The sequence below is a fragment of the Salmo trutta genome, chromosome 34 (genome assembly GCF_901001165.1).
Source record: "Salmo trutta chromosome 34, fSalTru1.1, whole genome shotgun sequence".
Classification (NCBI taxonomy): Eukaryota; Metazoa; Chordata; class Actinopteri; order Salmoniformes; family Salmonidae; genus Salmo; species Salmo trutta.
This window is the reverse complement of record NC_042990.1, coordinates 12,902,956-12,923,037: the sequence shown is the minus strand read 5'-3', so window position 1 is coordinate 12,923,037 and position 20,082 is coordinate 12,902,956. Positions and strand designations below refer to the sequence as shown.

General features: G+C 44.4%; 1 protein-coding gene across 1 annotated transcript; it reads left to right on the top strand.

Annotated features, from left to right (window-relative positions):
• The first annotated feature begins 752 nt into the window (after positions 1-752).
• Positions 753-19,922, top strand: LOC115173619 (GON-4-like protein). The gene is made up of 28 exons (XM_029731889.1): positions 753-948; positions 1,607-1,890; positions 2,031-2,132; positions 2,369-2,574; positions 2,786-2,860; positions 2,961-3,011; positions 3,111-3,161; positions 3,523-3,618; positions 3,887-4,003; positions 4,171-4,368; positions 4,947-5,145; positions 6,451-6,552; positions 6,678-6,718; positions 6,819-6,937; positions 7,987-8,197; positions 10,657-10,743; positions 10,904-11,081; positions 11,272-11,422; positions 11,660-11,810; positions 13,714-13,830; positions 14,099-15,358; positions 15,479-15,563; positions 15,954-16,126; positions 17,278-17,475; positions 17,607-17,750; positions 17,945-18,273; positions 18,420-18,522; positions 18,801-19,922. The coding sequence occupies exons 2-28, from the start codon at positions 1,620-1,622 to the stop codon at positions 18,921-18,923; spliced, it is 4,938 nt and encodes a 1,645-aa protein (XP_029587749.1). The 5' UTR covers positions 753-948; positions 1,607-1,619; the 3' UTR covers positions 18,924-19,922.
• The last annotated feature ends 160 nt before the right edge of the window (positions 19,923-20,082 follow it).

The window sequence follows — 20,082 nt, the reverse complement described above, 5'->3', positions numbered from 1 at the left end:
GCTAATTAGCTGCTAATGTGGCTATCATAAAGAACTACAAATGCTATGATGATATGGACAAGACTTCCGAATCGAGGCAAAAGTAAGAATCTCTGGATTAACCATCTAATATTAACTAAATGTAGTAATGGAAAAATTGGCAACATTTCTTTAAATGGACAATTCTGTGAACTGTCTTGTGCAAATTTTAAATTGTCACAATACCTGTTAGCAATGGTGTCAGCTAGAGATGACGTGCAGTAGCTTGTAGGGATTTGTGGTCTCGCATTATGTCTACTTTGATGCTAATCTGAGAGTAAATAGAACCGAATAAATTGATAAAAGTCACCTTGTCCGAGAGAGATTTACATGGTTATCAAAACATCACGGCAAGGTAAGCCTACACAAAACACAGCCCATATTGTAAGTGTTTCTAAAAAAAGCCTATGGGAAATTTGAATGGTGAAAAAAAAATCTGGAACTATTTCCCTGTTTGTGGTTATTATGACACCTCCACTGTGGGGCTCTATTCCTTCTCAGGGTATGAGTCAAGAAAGTGCCTATTTTCCTCGATTACAAAGCTATACAATATTACATATAGCAAGTTAATTATCTCACATCTCTGAAAATATTTGTAATGTTGTACTTCTTGTTGACGAAATTCATGCTAATGTTGGGTTTTCGAGCTAGCACCCAATAGACTCCCATTCCCTCCTTGAAGGAGGGAGAGCTCTCCTTGTCACATAATCATTCCCAGTATGCACCGCGTGGTCCATTGACGTCGCATGGGCAACGTACACAATGGAGTTTTCCATCTCCTCAAAAGTATCTCTGACAGGAATTAACTAAGTGTTACACCCGGAAACATAATGCTAGTTCTGGATAAGAGCGTCTGCTAAATGACGTAAATGTAAATGTAGTTGTAGTTTTATGCGTTTACTGCTGATGGAGCTAGCGGTGTTGTGGCGGGTAAGATCATGTGTTGTTTTGTAAACTCCTATTCATCAATTAATTTGAACATAGTATTCGCCCTTTGGGAAATTCGTTTGTTGAAATGTTGTTCTGTTGAGAAGAATTTCTAGGCTAGTAGCAAAGGCAGTTTGTTAGCTACTTAGCTAGCTAGCTAGCTTAGGTTGCTAGCCGTCATACCACAACAGGCGCTATGAGGATGCCATTGCCACTGATTGATGCCATGGCCAACACCACTCACTCAGTAAGAGTTAACATTTGTCAACTGAAGCTAGCTGAATGCGAACGTGTTCATACATACCACCTCTAGCTAGCTAACGTAAGTACTTTACAGAAGGAGCTGGGCAGATAAGTATTGACATTTGCTTTGAGTGTTAGCTAATACTAGTAGGAGTAACGTTAGCTAATAGTAGTGCACATATGTGTACAAAACATAGTATGTGTCTCATTTCTCTCCCCAAACCAACCTGAGCAGGTAAAATCTAATTATCTGTACTTACGATTTAGGATATTCTATTCTGCCATATGGCTTCCCCCCCATCTTGTCAGACCAGTGCTGATCAAAGGGTCCAGAGGACAAGGATAGGGAGATACTTTAGACTAGTGATACATGCCCATCGTAAACTCTTTCCATGGTTGTTCTCAATCAATCTCACAGATGGTACTACACGATGAGTCTGGTCCGCAAACGCAAGTCCAGCTCTCTCAAAGGCGGCCCTGCCAAGTCTATTAGGACAGGGAAACTACAGTCTACTACAACACCAGCATCCTACAATGCATCATCACCACTCACAACAGAGGCCAGTGCCATCGTTACAATTTCCACGAAGGAGAGAGGCCCGGAGATCCATGGGACATCGTCGCCATGGAGACGGTCTCCCAGGTTCAAGAGTCATGGCCTGGTTGGCCAGGTTCCCAGCTCAGACCTTCTTGTTGCTGAGGGTAAGTAGAGGAAAGGGAGACTGGGGCAAAGGAGAGTAGTTCTCACATTTAGCATTTAATGATACGTTTTATCTATGTTTTGTGCCTCCTACCTAAGCAATTGATATATAGGTAAATATGTGAGGCTCTTGGCTTTGCAGGATCTCCAGGTCAGGTAGAGAATGAAGAGGAGGCAGGCCATTGCAGCCCTGCACAGTGCCCCCCTCAGACAGAAGAGGAAACAGACCTGGTCATCACTATGGGTGAGGAGAACCTATATCTATTAACTGCCCGCCCTTAGCAACTAATCCTGAAACAGTACTCACATCTTGTATACAACATGAACAAGGTAAGGAACGGTGCACAAAATGACCTTGGAGCAGGACCTTATCCACAATCGATCCTGAAGTTTGCTCAGCTAACCATTTTCCTTTTATAGTATGAGTAAAGCATACTGTAGGAGGGCAAGACTGATTGACTCTCTCTCCTTCTCTGTCAGATGACAGGCAGGGCGGGGGACACAAGGGCAGCAGGAAGAAGGGAGGGGTAAAGAGGAAGAAGAGAGCTGCGGACGGAGAGGTGGGGGGCGGAGAGCAGGGAGGGGCCAGTCCAGAGGTGGAGATTGACAGGGAGCTGGACCGTGAACTAGAGAACAAGTCCAGACAACACAACTTGACCACGGCCAACGTCCGCAACATCATTCATGTGAGTGCAGAGAGGGACCACTCACTACGACCCTACCACTAACTCACTCATAGCTGCAACCTTGCCAATGTTCCTTATGCAGCTAGTGTGGACTGTGGAAGCGTTGATTTCCTACAAAAACAATTTGCCTACAACCTCACATACTGACAGACAAATACAGACAGACTGATTGTAAGCCTGGTTTTAAACCTTTTTGACCTTTGACCCACAGGAAGTGATCACCAATGAGCATGTGGTGGCCATGATGAAAGCCGCAATCAATGAGACGGAGGCCGTGCCTGTCTTTGTGAGTGTCAACCATTGCATTTCCATGTCCAAATGAAGACTTGACACGTTCAAGTCTCTGTGTGCACTTTCATTTAACATCTTTCTCATCTACCTCTTAGGAACCCAAGATGACACGTTCCAAATTCAAGGAAGTGGTAGAAAAAGGAGTGGTGAGTTCACTGCCTCTAGTGTGTGCGTTTTAGCACACATTTAGATTTGCCATGTTATGCTATTGAGCCTCTTGTAATTGAATCTTTGTGTAATTTCAGGTAATTCCCACTTGGAACATCTCACCCATTAAAAAGGTCAATAAAGAGAAGGTAAGGGGATACCTAGTCAGTTGCACAACTGAATCCATTTAACCCAACACAATCAGAGAGGTGCGGGGGGCTGCCTTAACCGACATCCAGGTCATCGGCGCCTGGGGAGCAGTTGTTGTCGGTTAACTGCCTTGCTCAAGGACAGAACGGCAGATCTTTCCACCTTGCCTTCTCGGGGTTTCGAACCCAGCGACCTTTCGGTTACTGGCCCAACGCTCTTAAACGCTAGGCGACCTGCCGCCACCAATGAAAAACAATCAATCGTCCTGCTAATGCTGTTAGTTTAGTATCAAACACTCAATACCTAACTGGAAAGTATGGCACCGTACTAGAAAAGGCTGAAGTGCTTGTCCATTTTCAGGCCCAACAGTTTGTTGACATTCAACTAGCGGAGGAAGACTCCTCTGATGAAGAGTACTGCCCCGACGAAGAGGAGGAGGACGAGACAGCGGAAGATGTAAGATTCATAGGATTTGGCTGTGTCTTGTTGTGAGCTTGTGGCCTGAAATAAAAAATAAAAAAATGTTTTTAATGCATTGTAAGGCATTCATCATGCTTACGGAGTCATTGTTGTAGTTAAATAAGCGAAACAAAGTGGTTCAGCTTTATCACCTTTTAGAATGCCATAGATGGGTTATGATTGTATATTTCAATACTTTAAATAGAACATGTGTTTCTCTATCTATCTATTAAAATGACTGTATTGAACTTTGTGTGTGTTGTAGACATTTCAGGAGAGTGACATGGAGAGCACGGCCTCGTCTCCTAGAGGAATCAGAGGAGGCTTCCACAGGGGAATACACACACAGTGGGACGACGACAGGAGCGTCAGCCCCATGCAGGTGACACACTCTAAAATACAATTTCAAATGTTTTTATTTGTAACAACATTTTTCTTTTTCATGTAAAATTTATAAAATACAGAATATTGCCTTTTGTAAATAGCATAATATGCTCTTGTTATTCTATTCTTGTGAGATACATTGAAATGTATCTCCTTTCCTCTTAGGTCCAACGCAGCAGGTCCAGACACCTGGCGGTGGAGGTGGTCCCCATGGGCCCTCCCCCTCCCCCCCAACCTTCCTCCTCCCATGGCCCCCAGGGTTCTTCTACCACCAGGGCCCTTCCAGACTTCAGCTTCCTGGAGAAGCTCCATGCTGTGGAGGAGGAGCTGGCCGTCGGTCCAGTCTGCCTGGAGCCCTACCAGGTACAAGGGCGATTCCACGCCATGATCGGACAAAAATATTTGCGCTGTCTCAGATTGTTCTGGCAATTATCACATAGAAACCTAATTGGGAGGAATGATATTTCACACGCTTTTTTACATTTGTATCTCAATTTTTTGTTGGGAAAATCCTAATTTTAGGTTATTTTTTAGACCTATACTGTACATGCCTCCTGTAAGACCCTATGATTTGTGAACTGAACATGATGCATACAAACTCTTGGTGTCATTATCCTCTTTATATTGTGCTCTAAAATATGGAATGTCTAGATTCTGAAATAAAAAATGTCACATTCATTTATTCAACATTTATAATTATTAATATCTCAAATACCCTAATTGATTTTGATTATTGTAAGACATATTGCTTAGAACAATATACTCTAGTACATCACATTTACAGAGTGGGTTCTCTGCTAATTCTGACGGTATGATTTGATCTGGTAACCTCCTGCTTTCGCTCTCCCAACCCCGTCCACCTCTCCATATTGTCTTTCCTATGTCTGTTCCTCCCTATTCCTCTCCCTCCACCACCCTCTGTCTCCCTCCCCCTCTCACAGCCACCCATGGCGGACGGTCTGATGGCGTGTCGTACTCGCTCCAAGAGGCCCCTCCGGGACGTCCCCATGGGCCAGCTGGAGGCAGAGCTCTGCGCCCCCGACATCACGCCTGACATGTACGGGTGTGGCTCCGCCCCCGAGGACCCCGAGTGGACCCACTGGCTTCAGGGCATCATGACCTCTGACATGTACAACGATGGTGAGGGGGTGGAGCGTGTGTGCGCTGCTCAATTCCAAATCCACTCCAAGCAACTACCCTCGGCAGCCAGTGTAGATGGGACATGCTGTCAAAAAACAAAAACAATTCTCAAGTGTCATTTTTCACAAAATGTCCTCTTGAATCACTGAGATTAGGATCTGTACTTATCTATTTCATCATTTATTATATTTTTTTTTAATCAAATGTGTTTTACCAACATTTTCACAAAATTCTCATTATCCTATAAGTCCAAAAATAATAAATTAATATTCCTAAGAATTATATATATATATTTTTTTTTTTACATTGCTCCCCTAATGAGTTAAACATAACACTGAAAATAAAATTGATCTTTTTCCCAATTTGAGCTCTTTAGCCAGTTCTGTAATGAGAAGGACAAGTGGTGTAAAAGGGGTGTTTTGAAAATATAAACCTCATTCTGAAGACCTATTAGCAAATAAGTTAACTTGGGGGCGGCAGATAGCCTAGTGGTTAGAGCGTTGGGCCAGTAACCGAAAGGTTGCTGGAAAACAAACAAATGAAAATAAGAGCTGAAATATTTACCACACAACAAACATAAAATATTGAACAAAATATTGAACAAAAATATAAATGCAACATGATTTTACTGAGTTACAGTTCATAGAAGGAAATCAGTCAATTGAAGTAAATAAATTAGGCCCTAATCTATGAATTTCACATGACTGGGCAGTGGTGCAACCATGGGTGAAGCCAGGTCCAGCCAATCAGAATGATTTTTTTCCCACAAAAAGGCTTTATTACGGACATACTCCTCAGCACCCCGTCTCAGACGATCCTGCAGGTGAAGAAGCCGGATGTTGTCCTGGTCTGGCATGGTTACACGTGGCCTGTGGTTGTGAGGCCGGTTGGATGTACTGCCAAATTCTCTAAAATGACGTTGAAGCCGGCATATGGTAGAGAAATGAACATTCAAATCTCTGGCAACAGCTCTGGTTGACATACCCGCAGTCTGCATGCCAATTGCAGTCTCCTATCAGGGATGGGCAACAGTCCTCAGGGGCCTGATTGGTGACACTTTTGCCCCTGCTAACACTCCTGACGCCAATAATTAACTTACCATGGTCTAGTTTAGAATGCAACTAGTTTAATCAGTTGTGTTAGCTATAGGGCTGAGGGAAAATTGACACCAATCAGACAAATGAGGACTGGAGTTTCCCATCTCTGATCTATATAATAGATAGTGCTACTACTCTCTGACGTGCTCACTCTTGCACACAAACTCTGTTCCCCTTTCTCAAATGTCCTTTCTCTTACTCTTTTCAGAGGAAGGCGACGATGATGACGACCCCGAGTATAACTTCCTGGCGGAGATCGACGAACCCGACGTGGAGGATTACCGTAACGACCGAGCCGTCCGCATCCCCAGTGAGTTACCATGGGGACCCTAGGGATGGGGCTGCCTAGCAGCCAAGAGAGGGAGTCAACTCATCTAGGCTGTGACTATGTCGGGCGCTGACCCTCATCTCCCGTTCTTCGTAATTCTTTTTCAGAAAAGGAAGTGAACCAGTTGATGGAGGAGTTGTTTGAGACCGTAAGAGACTCTGTGTTATGTTGTTTCTTTAGTCTCTTTCCCCCTGTGTTTTATGTTGTGTGGTTGTCTATGTGTATTTATCTTTCTCTGTGTGCTCCAGTTCCAGGATGAGCTCACTGCTCAGGAGCAAGATGAGGAAGGACACGAGGAAGAGGAGGAGAGGGAGGAAGAGGCACCTGCCCTGGGGAAGCCCACCTTCAGTACCCCGCCAGATATCCTGTTAGTATACCCGCACATTTATGCACGTCATATACACACTGTTCTGCTGTTTTGTTACGGTGTCATCTTCACAAGTACACTCTGCTGCAGGAGGTTTTGGGGTCAATTGAATTCCATTTCTCAAATCAAATTTGTAACTGTGTAGACTAACAGTAAAAATGCTGACTTACGGGTCATTTTCTAACAATGCAGAGTTAAAGATGCAACAAAAATACAACAGAAATAGTGACACGAGGAATAAATACACAGTGAATAACGAATTCATAGTCAGTTAAATGTAATTCTGAATATTAATGTCACACTTCAACTCGCCCAACAACCTCTATACCTTCAACTCACCCACCAACCTTTATACCTTCAACTCACCCACCAACCTTTATATCTTCAACTCGCCCACCAACCTTTACCTTCAACTCGCCCACCAACCTTTATACCTTCAACTCGCCCACCAACCTCTATACCTTCAACTCGCCCAACAACCTCTATACCTTCAACTCGCCCAACAACCTCTATACCTTCAACTCGCCCAACAACCTCTATACCTTCAACTCGCCCAACAACCTCTATACCTTCAACTCGCCCAACAACCTCTATACCTTCAACTCGCCCAACAACCTCTATACCTTCAACTCGCCCACCAACCTCTATACCTTCAACTCGCCCACCAACCTCTATACCTTCAACTCGCCCACCAACCTCTATACCTTCAACTCGCCCACCAACCTCTATACCTTCAACTCGCCCAACAACCTCTATACCTTCAACTCGCCCAACAACCTCTATACCTTCAACTCGCCCAACAACCTCTATACCTTCAACTCGCCCAACAACCTCTATACCTTCAACTCGCCCAACAACCTCTATACCTTCAACTCGCCCAACAACCTCTATACCTTCAACTCGCCCAACAACCTCTATACCTTCAACTCACCCACCCAGTGACATTTTTTCAATCTCCAATCACAACCTTCATACCTCTGAGTGACAACTTTCAACCTCCTCTGATTTGACCGCTGTATAGCTGACCCAGTTTGACCTATGATCTCTAGGTTGGGTGACCCCATGGCGGAGGTGACAGCAGGGCGCTACCGTACGGTGAAGGAGCAGCTGGCCGCCATCCGGCATCACCGGGCCCTGCTGGAGAGCCAGGGCTTGTTGGCCCCCAGGGCCCTCGTCACCAAGCCCCGTGAGCCCCCACCTCCTTTCACCCCCACCCTCTCCCACTGCCAGAGACTCCAGCTCCAGCAGCAAGTCCAGCAGGTCTGTGGTCCTTGTCTTTGTGTTGGGGTTAATTCCACAAATTCAATTCTAATTAAATTCCCTGTCCCTATAAATTAATTCAATTCAAATTCCAGGTCAGTCTTTGAATTCAGAGATGATTCAATTCCTCTCAATTCCAATGTTAGGTAAATTCCAAGAATTCTATTCCCAATTAAATATTATCCCAAACAATTCCACAAATACGAATTAAATTCCCTCAGGCTTTCGGGCTGATCATGTCACTGTTTAGACAGCCTAGCTATACTTGGAAATATAGGAATACATGTTGAAATAATTAAAAACAAATACTGCAGTCAATTGTTTTATACTAAGTGCATTAATTCCATTAACTGGGACATTTACAAATATTTAAATTCTAAATTCCAATTGAATTCAATGCAAATTCTCCACTTCATGAGTGAATTGAATTGCAATTTCTAATTAAATTGGAATTGACCTGAACCCTGCGTTGTTACAGTTGAAATCGGAAGTTTACATACACTTAGGTTGGAGTCATTTAAAACTCGTTTTTCAACCACTCCACAAATTTCTTCTCAACAAACTTTAGTTTTGGCAAGTCGGTTAGGACATCTACTTTGTGCATGACACAAGTAATTGTTCCAACAATTGTTTACAGACAGATTATTTCACTTATAATTCACTGTATCACAAATCCAGTGGGTCAGAAGTTTACATACACTAAATTGACTGTGCCTTTAAACAGCTTGGAAAATTGCAGAAAATGATGTCTTGTCTTTAGAAGATTCTGATAGGCTAATTGACATCATTTGAGTCAATTGGAGGTGTACCTGTGGATGTATTTCAAGGCCTACCTTCAAACTCAGTGCCTCTTTGCTTGACAACATGGGAAAATAAAAAGAAATTAGCCAAGACCTCAGAAAAAAAATTGTAGACCTCCACAAGTCTGGTTCATCCTTGGAATCAATTTCCAAATGCCTGAAGGTACCACGTTCATCTGTACAAACAATAGTATGCAAGTATAAACACCATGGGACCACGCAGCCGTCATACCGCTCAGGAAGGAGACGCGTTCTATGTCCTAGAGATGGACGTACTTTGGTGCGAAAAGTGCAAATCAATCCCAGAACAACAGCAAAGGACCTTGTGAAGATGCTGGTGGAAACCGGTACAAAAGTATCTATATCCACAGTAAAATGAGTCATATATCGACATAACCTGAAAGGCCGCACAGGAAGGAAGAAGCCACTGCTCCAAAATTGCCATTAAAAAAAGCCAGACTATGGTTTGCAACTGCACATGGGGACAAAGATTGTACTTTTTGGAGAAATGTCCTCTGATCTGATTAAACAAAAATAGAACTGTTTGGCCATAATGACCATCGTTATGTTTGGAGGAAAAGGGGGGAGGCTTGCAAGCAGAAAAACACCATCCCAACCGTGAAGCATGGGGGTGGCAGCATCATGTTGTGGGGGTGCTTTGCTGCAGGAGAGACTGGTGCACTTCATAAAATAGATGGCTTCATGAGGAAGGAAAATTATGTGGATATATTGAAGCAACATCTCAAGACATCAGTCAGGAAGTTAAAGCTTGGTTGAAAATGGCTCTTCCAAATGGACAATGACCCCAGGCATACTTCCAAAGTTGTGGTAGAATGGCTTAAGGACAGCAAAGTCAAGGTATTGGAGTGGCCATCACAAAGCCTCGATCTCAATCCTATAGAAAATGTGTGGGCAGAACTGAAAAAGTATGTGCGAGCAAGGAGGCCTAGAAACCTAACTCAGTTACACCAGCTCTACATTTACATTTTAGTCATTTAGCAGACGCTCTTATCCAGAGCGACGTACAGTAGAGTGCATACATTTTATTACATTTTTAAATACTGGCCCCCCGTGTGAATCGAACCCACAACCCTGGCGTTGCAAGCGCCATGCTCTACCAACTGAGCTACAGGGGAATATATAATAGCTCAGTCAGGAGGAATGTGCCAAAATTCACCCAACTTATTGTGGGTAGCTTGTGGAAGGCTACCTGAAACGTTTGACCCAAGTTAAACAATATAAAGGCAATGCTACCAAGTACTAACTGAGTGCATGTAAACTTGTGACCCACTGGGAATGTGATGAAAGAAATAAAAGCTGAAATAAATCATTCTCTCTACTATTATTCTGACATTTCACATTCTTAAAATAAAGTGGTGATCCTAACTGACCTAAGACGGGGAATCTTTACTAGGATTAAATGTCAGGAATTGTGAAAACTGAGTTTAAATGTATTTGGCTAAGGTGTATGTAAACTTCTGACTTCAACTGTATATTTGTTATTGATATTTTATTTCATTGAGATAAACCTGTTAAAACAACAACAAAAATATCTAAATCAACCTAGGTCGTAAAATCCTGGTCAATCCTGGGTTCACAATGAAGATGACCTTTGTTTGTTTCTTGGTCAGTAATGACTGTATTTTCCTCTGTCTGCAGCACGTCCAGCTCTTAACCCAGGTCCAAATGTTGACCAGCCCGGTGGCTGCACTGCAGAGCGAAGCTGCCACCACCAAGCAGTTCCTGGTGAGAGAGAAACATACTGACAAACACACTAAAAACATACTCTCATTCTCTCTCTGATACTCCCACCATATCTCCCTCCCTTTTCATCTCTCTCTCTCTCTCTCTCTCTCTCTCTCAAAATATATATAGTTAATGTGCTCCTTCCCTACCTCTTCCTCAGATGGAGTTACAGATGTTTGCCCAGCGTGGGGAGTTGACCCGGGGCCAAGTGGAGCCAGGCTTCACCAGTGTGTTCAAAGCCTGTAACCTACAGGGGGCACTGTCACTACTAGAGGAGCTCTCACTGTCCCCAATCCCTTACCAAGAAGCCCCTAACGAGCCACGAACACGCAGGAGAGGTAAGCGTGCGCGAGAGCTATGACGATAGTCAAATTGATGAGGTAAAGACAACTTCTGACCAACGTATACTTTCACTTCATTACAACATACCCGTCTCAATTGAAAATATTTGGACTCACTTAGGATGTTTGGCCTAATTCATGTTTGTTTAATCTTTCTCACACTAACTGGTTTGTTGTGTGTTACCAGTCCGGAAGCATCCGTCGATGCCCCCCCAGCTGGCATGGCTGTTTGCTACGCGGCCGGTGTTCCTGTACCCCGAGCTACTGCCCCACGTCAGCCTGGACCCAGCCCTGCACTCCGCCCGCTCCGTCAGCATGTTCACCGCAGGAGAGGACTGGTAAGAATAACCTATTAAATATCATGACTATACGTTATACCCTCCTAGAATGCCCATATTACACTGTATATGCTCTGTTAAATGCACACCGTCCTAAACCAATTTGTTTCCGTAGTACGTAAACTTGGAATCTAAATGAATTTGATTTCTGTATGCTTTTTGTGTCAACAACTCACTGAGAAATAAACTAAGTCCTTAGGCTGAGTTTTTTTGCTCTTCGCCATTTTGTTTTTCCAGCCTGATCGTCCTGGGCCTGAGGAACCTGGGGGAGACCCTCCAGCCCAAGGAGCTTCTGTGTCACTACCTGCTCCGCGCCAAGAAGGTGTCTCAGCTCCGTGACCACATTTTGGAGAAGTGTAAACCCACCCATGCCAACAACGTCATCAAGGTAGAACCTGGATCTACAAATTCTATACAGTATTACTAAAGTAAGTGTTAGTGGGACTATTTATCGTTTGGGATAGTGCACACACATTTTTCTAAATGACTTGTTTCTAGTTAGTTAGTTTGCTAGTTTCTTTAACTTGGACCTGTTTTATAGGCCAGGAGAGATTGCAATCTACACTCTAGATTTCTTCACAGACATAGAGTGGCAAGAAAATGTATGCGAATCTTTTGGAATTACTTGGATTTCTGCATAAATTGGTCATAAAATGTAATCTGATCTTCAGCTAGGTCACAACAATAGATAAACACAGTCTGCTTGAACTAATAACACACGAACAATTATACTTTTTCATGTCTTTGTTGAACACACCATGTAAAAATTCACAGTGCAGGGTGGGAAAAGTATGTGAACCCTTGGAATTAATAGTTAAATAAAAATAACTGATTGATCCACCTTTGACAGCAATAACCTGAACCAAATGTTTTTTGTAGTTGCGGATCAGACCTGCACAATGGTCAGGGGGAATTTTGGACCATTCCTCTTTACCAAAACTGTTTCAGTTCAGCAATATTCTTTGGATGTCTGGTGTGAAATGCTCTCTTGAGGTCATGCCACAGAATCTCAATCGGGTTGAGGTCAGCCAATCCAGAAGGCGTATTTTCTTCTGTTGAAGCCATTCTGTTGATTTACTTCTGTGTTTTGCGTCGTTGTCCTGTTGCATCACCCAACTTCTGTTGAGCTTCAATTGGCGGACAGAATGCCTTACATTCTCCTGCAAAATGTCTTGATAAACTTGGGAATTAATTTTTCCGTCAATGATTGCAAGCTGTCCAGGCCCTGAGGCAGCAAAGCAGCCCCAAACCATGATTCTTCCTCCACCATATTTTACAGTTGGGATGAGGTTTTGATGTTGGTGTGCTGTGCCTTTTTTCTCCACACATAGTGTTGTGTGTTCCTTCCAAACAACTCAACTGCAGTTTCATCTGTCCACAGAATATTTTGCCAGTAGCGCTGTGGAACATCCAGGTGCTCTTTTGTAAACTTCAGATGTGAAGCAATGTCTTTTTTGGACAGCAGTGGCTTCTTCCGGGGTGTCCTCCAATGAACACCCTTCTTGTTTAGTGTTTTACGTATCGTAGACTTGTCAAAAGAGATGTTAGCATGTTCCAGAGATTTCTGTAAGTCTTTAGCTCCCACTCTAGGATTCTTCTTAACCTCATTGAGCGTTCTGTGCTGTGCTCTTGCGGTCATCTTTGCAGGACAGCCACTCCTAGGGAGAGTAGCAACAGTTCTGAACTTTCTCCGTTTGTAGACAATTTGTCTTACTGTGGAGTGATGTGCATCAAGGCTTTTAGAGATCATTTTGTAACCCTTTCCAGCTTTATGCAAGTCAACAATTCTTAATCTTAGTCTTCTGAGATACCTTTTGTTCGAGGCATGGTTCACATCAGGCAATGCTTCTTGTGAATAGCAAACTCAAATGTTTAGTGTGTTTATAGGGCAGGGCAGCTCTAACCAACATCTCCAATCTCATCTCATTGATTGGACCACAGGTTAGTTGACTCCTGACTCCAATTAGCTTTTGGAGAAGTCATTAGCCTAGGGGTTCACATACTTTTCCCAACCTACACTGTGAATGTTTAAATTATGTATTCAATAGAGACAAGAAAAATACAATGATTTGTGTGTTGGTAGTTTAAGCACACTGTGTTTGTCTATTGTTGTGACTTAAAATTTGATGACCAATTTATGCAGAAATCCAGGTAATTCCAAAGGGTTCACATACTTTCTCTTGCCACTGTATCCACATACATTAACTAATACTCAACTAAATGTTAGCGATGACCATAAACAATAAGAACGAATGGGCCTCAAAAAGTGCCTCTCCCTACGTCTTTTTCAGGCCTACCGGCTCCAGAAGGTGGTCCAGCCCATGCCAGTAGCCTGTGAACGAGTGAACCCGGGTGACCTGCGCCCCTCAGTGGAGAGAGAGGAGAGAGCCATGCCCGGATGGCTGGGGGTACCAACCAACACTTAGAATACTACTGCCTGATCCCAATCACAAATCAACACCTATGATAGTTAGAAACTATATTGTTGGCTACTTAGCATTCCAATTTTCCTAGGGGAGCTTCCACCGTATTGCAAACACTTATTGTCTGCTAACAATAAAGGTTGTTTCAGACTGAAAGTTTGTTTGTACCAGTTAAGATAAAAGTCAACTTTGTTTGGATATTTGGATAACTAAATAGTTAATATTGATTTAAATACTTGTTCTATTCCTACAGAGAAGTTTGCCTTATATCTACGAGGCAATCGAAGATCTCAACAGCTCGCCAGATGCGGAAACCATGTCGGCCTGTCAATCAAAGAAAGCCCCACTCAACACGCTTCTCTTCAGTTCTTCCAGAACCTTGGACTACAGCTTCCCACCCGCGACTCGCTACCCGCCCCAACTCCCCGACAGCCTTTCATTCCAGCGCTGCGGCTTCAGGCGCTGTCACCCTCCACCAGACTGTGACCTCTCGCTGTCCCTTGCTGTATCGCACAGTGCCACCCACAGTCTGAAAAGTGGAACTACACGCTCAGAAAATAATTCGCAGACAGGTGCTGTGATTCAGCAGTGCATGACCCACCACGAACTGCAACCCATCCACCCTGCAACATCCAAACCTCCTTCTCTTCAGCATCCCACCAAGCCTCATCTGAAACATCCCCTCAGGCCTCAACCCAAACCTTCCCAGAAGCCCCTGCAAGTCATTCTCAATTTGCCTGCCCCAGTGGCTGCAGCTGTCCTTTGTCCCGCTCATTCCGCCAGGGTATTGGCCTCCCGATTGTCCCATTCCGCTCCATTGGCCGAAGACCTGGTTGCTGTGAAGTTCAGCACGCTCGCCAACCTCCGCAGGCTGCCCAGGCTGCTGCCAGCTCCTCCACCCAACAACAAGAACCCTCCACAAACAAACCTGAATACCGTGACCCCTAACAGTGGAGCAAACCTCCTTTGGTTTTCCCATATGAATAGTAGAACAGCCTCCTCTAGTACCGAAGCCCAAACCTCTGTCTCTACTACGATTCCTATCGAACAATTCAAGGACAAATCCTCCAGGACCAGCCGGCGGGTGACGAAGGAACTCAAAAGCAGCCTGAAGAGTGAGGGTCAGCCCCAGCCTTCAGCCTCCCCGGAACCCCCTGCCCTGGACCAGGCTCTGACCCCAGACGACTGTGTCACAGTTGTAATGGAGGAAGAGGGGGGAGATGAAGAGAAAGAGGACTGTGGCAGGGAAGAGGAGGATGGGGATGATTTTGGAATGACCCTCCTGGCCCTGTCTGACTCCTCGGCCGGTCCCCCGAGGAGCGTTGACTGTATTGACTCCATGGAGGGGTCAGAGGAGGTGCAGGAGATAACGCTGACCCTATCACCCAGGCCGTCGGGCATGGGGGACGGAGGGAGAGAGGGTGACGAGGGGAGGGGAGACAGACATCAGGAGGTAGAGGAAGCGGTGTCACCAGCCTCCGAGGTGTCCACATTGTCTGTGCCAGAGCTGCAAGTGAGTGAGATCATGCGACACGTTGATATTACAACATATTAATAAATGGTATTTACCAAGTTCTATACACGTATATCACACGCCTCATAGTTTTGGTTTGTGTGTTATCTTTCCTTGTAGGAGACGATGGAGAAACTGTCACGGCTGGCGTCAGGGGGGAGGTCAGAGGACTCGGAAGAAGGCGAACGATCAGGCACACCCTCAGGTTAGCGTCCCGCCAATCTTTAAAAACCACAACATGTAGGGGGACACGCACCGTTTTTCCACTAGGATTATTTACAGCAGCAATTGCAAAGTTAGCAGGGGGGGGGGTTCCTGCGCGGGGCAGCGCATGCGGTCTTCCTGGGGCATATCTATATGTCTCCATTATAAATAAAACTTGTTTTTATTTTTTGCAGTATAGGCCACAATTTGCAGTAGCAGCCGCTGCTAAATGTGTATGGGGGGAACACTTCACATAGCATTGATAGAATTGAATAGGTTTATGAAATATATAAGATTTCTACAAAGTCCTAGGGGTCTGTTTGGAATTAGGGAGTTCTCTTGCTCTTCTCCCATCTAACCACACCTGCTGGATTTGATTTGTCCTTCCCAGGCTGCTGTAGTAGCACCCCCAACCCTCCCAGCACAAAGCATCACACCGGAGAAGTTGCCAGCGAGGGCATGTCCAAAAGCCCACCAATCCTCTACGACGATGACGACGTACTCGACAGCGACCCCCTGAGGGAGAAGAAGGAAATAGCCTTCGCTCAGAATTATCTCAACAGGGTAAATAATAATTCATTTTATTTATAAAGCTCATTTCTCGCACCCAAAGCGCTTAAAAGGCTTTGGGCTACATTTTCTGTCTGATTAACACCCCTAGCATTGAGCGAAGTTGGCCAAAATAATCATTTGAAATAGACTGGGGTGGCATTCAATCCGATACTACATCGGAATAAGGCAGCTTGCGATTGCATGCAGTGTATCACATGCAATACGTTGTTGCACTGTTTACAGTTATAGCCACCCTCTCATCAACACCATTTAGATTTCTGCCTAAATAGACATACCCAAACGTGATTATTTTTCACGAGACGGCCATTAATAACTGTTGCGTAGTTTCAGAAAGGTCTGGAACTCACCTTTCTGGTAAAAATAGTTATCAATTGCTGAGGTGTACTCACTTTGAGGACGCAAGTACATAGTACTAATATCAGATTTTTCATAATGATTTCTAAATATAGAAACAATCAAATTATAAACGACTTACTATAAGATTTCACCTTTAGAACAGTAAAATAAATGTGATCACACTTAGTGACAGTACAATATTGGCACAAGTTCATATAACTGACGAGAGACCTTTCTCCTAAACGTCCACTGAGCGGCGCAGACGCCATTCAAATGTGTGCAGGTTTGTTACAACTGCAGCTTTAAGCAGGAATTGATTTCGGCCATCTGTGACCAAGAGAAAGTGGTCTTGTTTAAATTCTATGAAATGTAGTCTTTTCCGGTTGAGAGCTGTTCATCTGACTGAGAATATCACAGTGAGATGAAACCTCAACTGTTGTATTCGCTAGACTGTCCCCTTTCGTATACCGTCTCCCAGGCTGGGCTCAGTCACTCAGAGGAAGAGCAAATTGATTATTTGTCTGGATAGGCCAGAAAATCACTCCTTATGCAAATGTGGGGTCTAAAACCTGACACTTCAAGTCAGCGCAGCTGAGAGAGTGGTAGCACAGAGCAGACAGATGGGGGTTTCTGGCACTAGAAGGAACAGGACCTTACGACATTCACAGAGCGCTTTGTACACCAGAATGTCAGTCGGAACCAGTCCAGAACCGCCCAAAATCCCCTATATAGGGGACGTAACAGCTAAGAGCTTAAGAAATCCTTAATCCTACTGCAAATATAACTCTCTTGCTCTTTATGACCAGGTGTGCCATGCCCTGCAGGAGGTGCCGGGGCGTGTGGAGGACTTTCTGGAGGTACTCTATGAGTTTGAGCAGGACGGAGATGAGTACACCTCTGTGGAACTCTTCACCAGGCTAAAGCCTGTTCTGAATGAGTGGCCGGAGCTGCTCCGAGACTTTGCTGCCTTCCTCCATCTCGAACAAGCCCAGGAGTGTGGACTGGTATGTGCTGGCTTGGCCTTCTATTCACTTTGTAAATACACACTTTGAACTGTGTGTGTGTGTGTGTGTGTCTGTTATTTGTGTGTGACAGACAGTGGTCAGTGTTAATGTTCCTCCTCCACCTGCCGTAGCTCGCAGAACAGCAGGCATTTGAGCGGAGCCGGCGCTTCCTGCGACAACTGGAGCTGAGCTTCGGGGAAACCTCCTCGCGCTACTACAAGATAGTGAGCGTCCTTCAAGGAGGCCCTACTCTCAGCCCTGCTGGCATCAAGGAGGTGTGCTTGGGAGTGCTACATTGATTTCACATGAGCAGAATGTTCTACTTTTTGTCTTGGAAAACGCAATATAGCGTAATATCAAAGCTAGCGAAGCAGATGGGAGTGAAATATCATAGTGGAGGAGGGTCCATTTATTCATCAGATTCGAGAGGTAGTTTATTAGGACATTTAGATGTCTCTTTATCTTTCAGATGAAAGCTCAGATGGCCACCCTTCTCCAAGGTCACACCCACCTGCAGGGGGAATTCTGGGTTTTTTTCAATGAGCTCCACATACGGCCCTCGTTACAGTGGCAGACTAAGAACAGAGGCTGTGGTGGTGTGACCAACACAAACTCCACTTCCCAGAGGTCATCAGCAGCAAATGCCAAGAGATGCCAAGGTCCTAAAACCCCAAAAGCCAATCGCGTAAGGGAGGATGAAGCGGATGAGGAGAAAGAAGGGGATCGCTCTAACCACCTAGTCTGTGCCAAAAACATCTCGCTTACACCCAGTGGAGAGAAAGTCATCCTCTGGACCAGGTTAGATCCATTGTCCTCCTGTTGTATGCTCATTTAAGGAGTGGGATGCAAAGTGTATTCTACCATTCTGGTGTATTGTCAAATAGATGCTTCGCTATTGAAATAATTGTATTCAATCTTGTTTCATTATTGTTATTATTTAACAGGGAGGCGGACCGTGCCATCTTGACCGCCTGTCAACAGAAGGGAGCTAATAAAAGCACCTTTCAGGCCGTCTCCACCCAACTTGACAACAAGACAGCCAATGAGGTGAGAGAGAACCACACCCACTTCTACCCCTTACCACTTCCCATAGCCCCACTATGGGGCTGAAAGAACAGGATAGCAATGTGAAGGAAACTGCTAGTTTGGGTAGAACCATAACCATGTTACTTCCTATTTAGATCTGTGAAGGGCCAGCAGCTAGACCAATGGATACTTAAATGGAATTGGGTCTGTGTGTGATTTTTAAGATGTTTCCTTTGAGGAGGTGGCCATTTTACCCTTTTATCCCTTTACTGTAACTTCCCTAAACATGTCTCCTCTAGGTTTGCGCCCGTTTCCAGGACCTCATGCGCCTGTTCCGTTTCTCCACGCAACGGGTCTGCTCCGATGAGGACGCTAGTGACACAGAGCAGCCAACCAGCAGCAGGGAGCCAGAACTGGACTGAACCGGACCCAACACCAGGGCTGCGATCAGCGGGGAAAACGTGGAACATTCAAATGGACATATACTGAGCGTGGCCCAGGGGAAGAGTACTGTTATAACAGTCAGCTGGACTGACCTGAGAGCAGTCCAAGCTACAGAAAAGGAGGAGCACTTGATTTAACAATCTCTGAATACTTGGCTGGGACTGTATAAGAATCTCTGACTCAACATTATAGGGGACTGCAAAGACATGTCTCCCTTTGATGGCGCTATATGGGTCCACTAATGAGAGGATTTTTTACTATTATGTGCCATGTCCAGGCCACATGAGGTTGCTGGTGCTATGAACCATGTAGGTGGGAGGAGGTGCAGCAACTGTGAAGTACAATTGCCTTGATTGTTTAAAAGAGACGGATTGCAGAATGTGTAAAATTGGTCGTGGCTCCGCATAATATTTAGTTTGCTGTTGAGGGGATTTCAATGAAAACGGACATATATGCAGTAGCACAATCATGTTGAAATGATCAGCTGAAATATATATGAAATATGTTGTTAAAGGGGAAAACGGGTAATTGATTTCCAACAACCAGGTCAGGCCCCATGCCTAAGCGACATAGTCGGTCGCCTTGGGATCTCAACTTACTGTTACTTACAACTTACTGTTGAGTTGGAATAGTAGAATACACAAGGTGCAATTTCAAAATTTGGTTGTGCACCAGCAGTTTTTCTCATCAATTACTGACAGTCACTAAATTAGCAATGTCAGCTAACCATTTTTAGATTGGTAAATTAGTCTTGCCAGCACCCCCCTCAACCCTTTCTTGCCTAGGGCCCCCAAATGGCTAGGGCAGCCCTGTTTCCAATTGTAGTTTGCCATTGTGTTTTCTAATGAATCTACTGGTCTTGAGTGGGTGGGCAATTGTGTATATTTGAATAGAATGTACACATTTATTTTACAGAATAAAACAGTGGTGCCTTCTAGTTTATTGTTGTGTTGAAATAAAAACAAAACGTGAATGGGATTCTTACTTATACTATTTGATGTCTGTAAATTGATGGCGTATATTTGGGACAGGTGCTCTGTACTTGTACTGTAGGAAGAAGCCTGTCATTTGGTCATGTGCGATGATATGGACCTTCGTTGCACTATGATTGACATCAAAGTGGACCGATGTACTACT

Bases quoted from the DNA above. Each gene is read 5' to 3' on its own strand.
- LOC115173619 (XM_029731889.1), top strand. From the start codon at position 1,620: ATGAGTCTGGTCCGCAAACGCAAGTCCAGCTCTCTCAAAGGCGGCCCT. The intron at 6,553-6,677 runs GTGAGTTACCAT...ATTCTTTTTCAG, and splicing joins CCGAGCCGTCCGCATCCCCA to AAAAGGAAGTGAACCAGTTG. The intron at 11,082-11,271 runs GTAAGCGTGCGC...GTGTGTTACCAG, and splicing joins GCCACGAACACGCAGGAGAG to TCCGGAAGCATCCGTCGATG.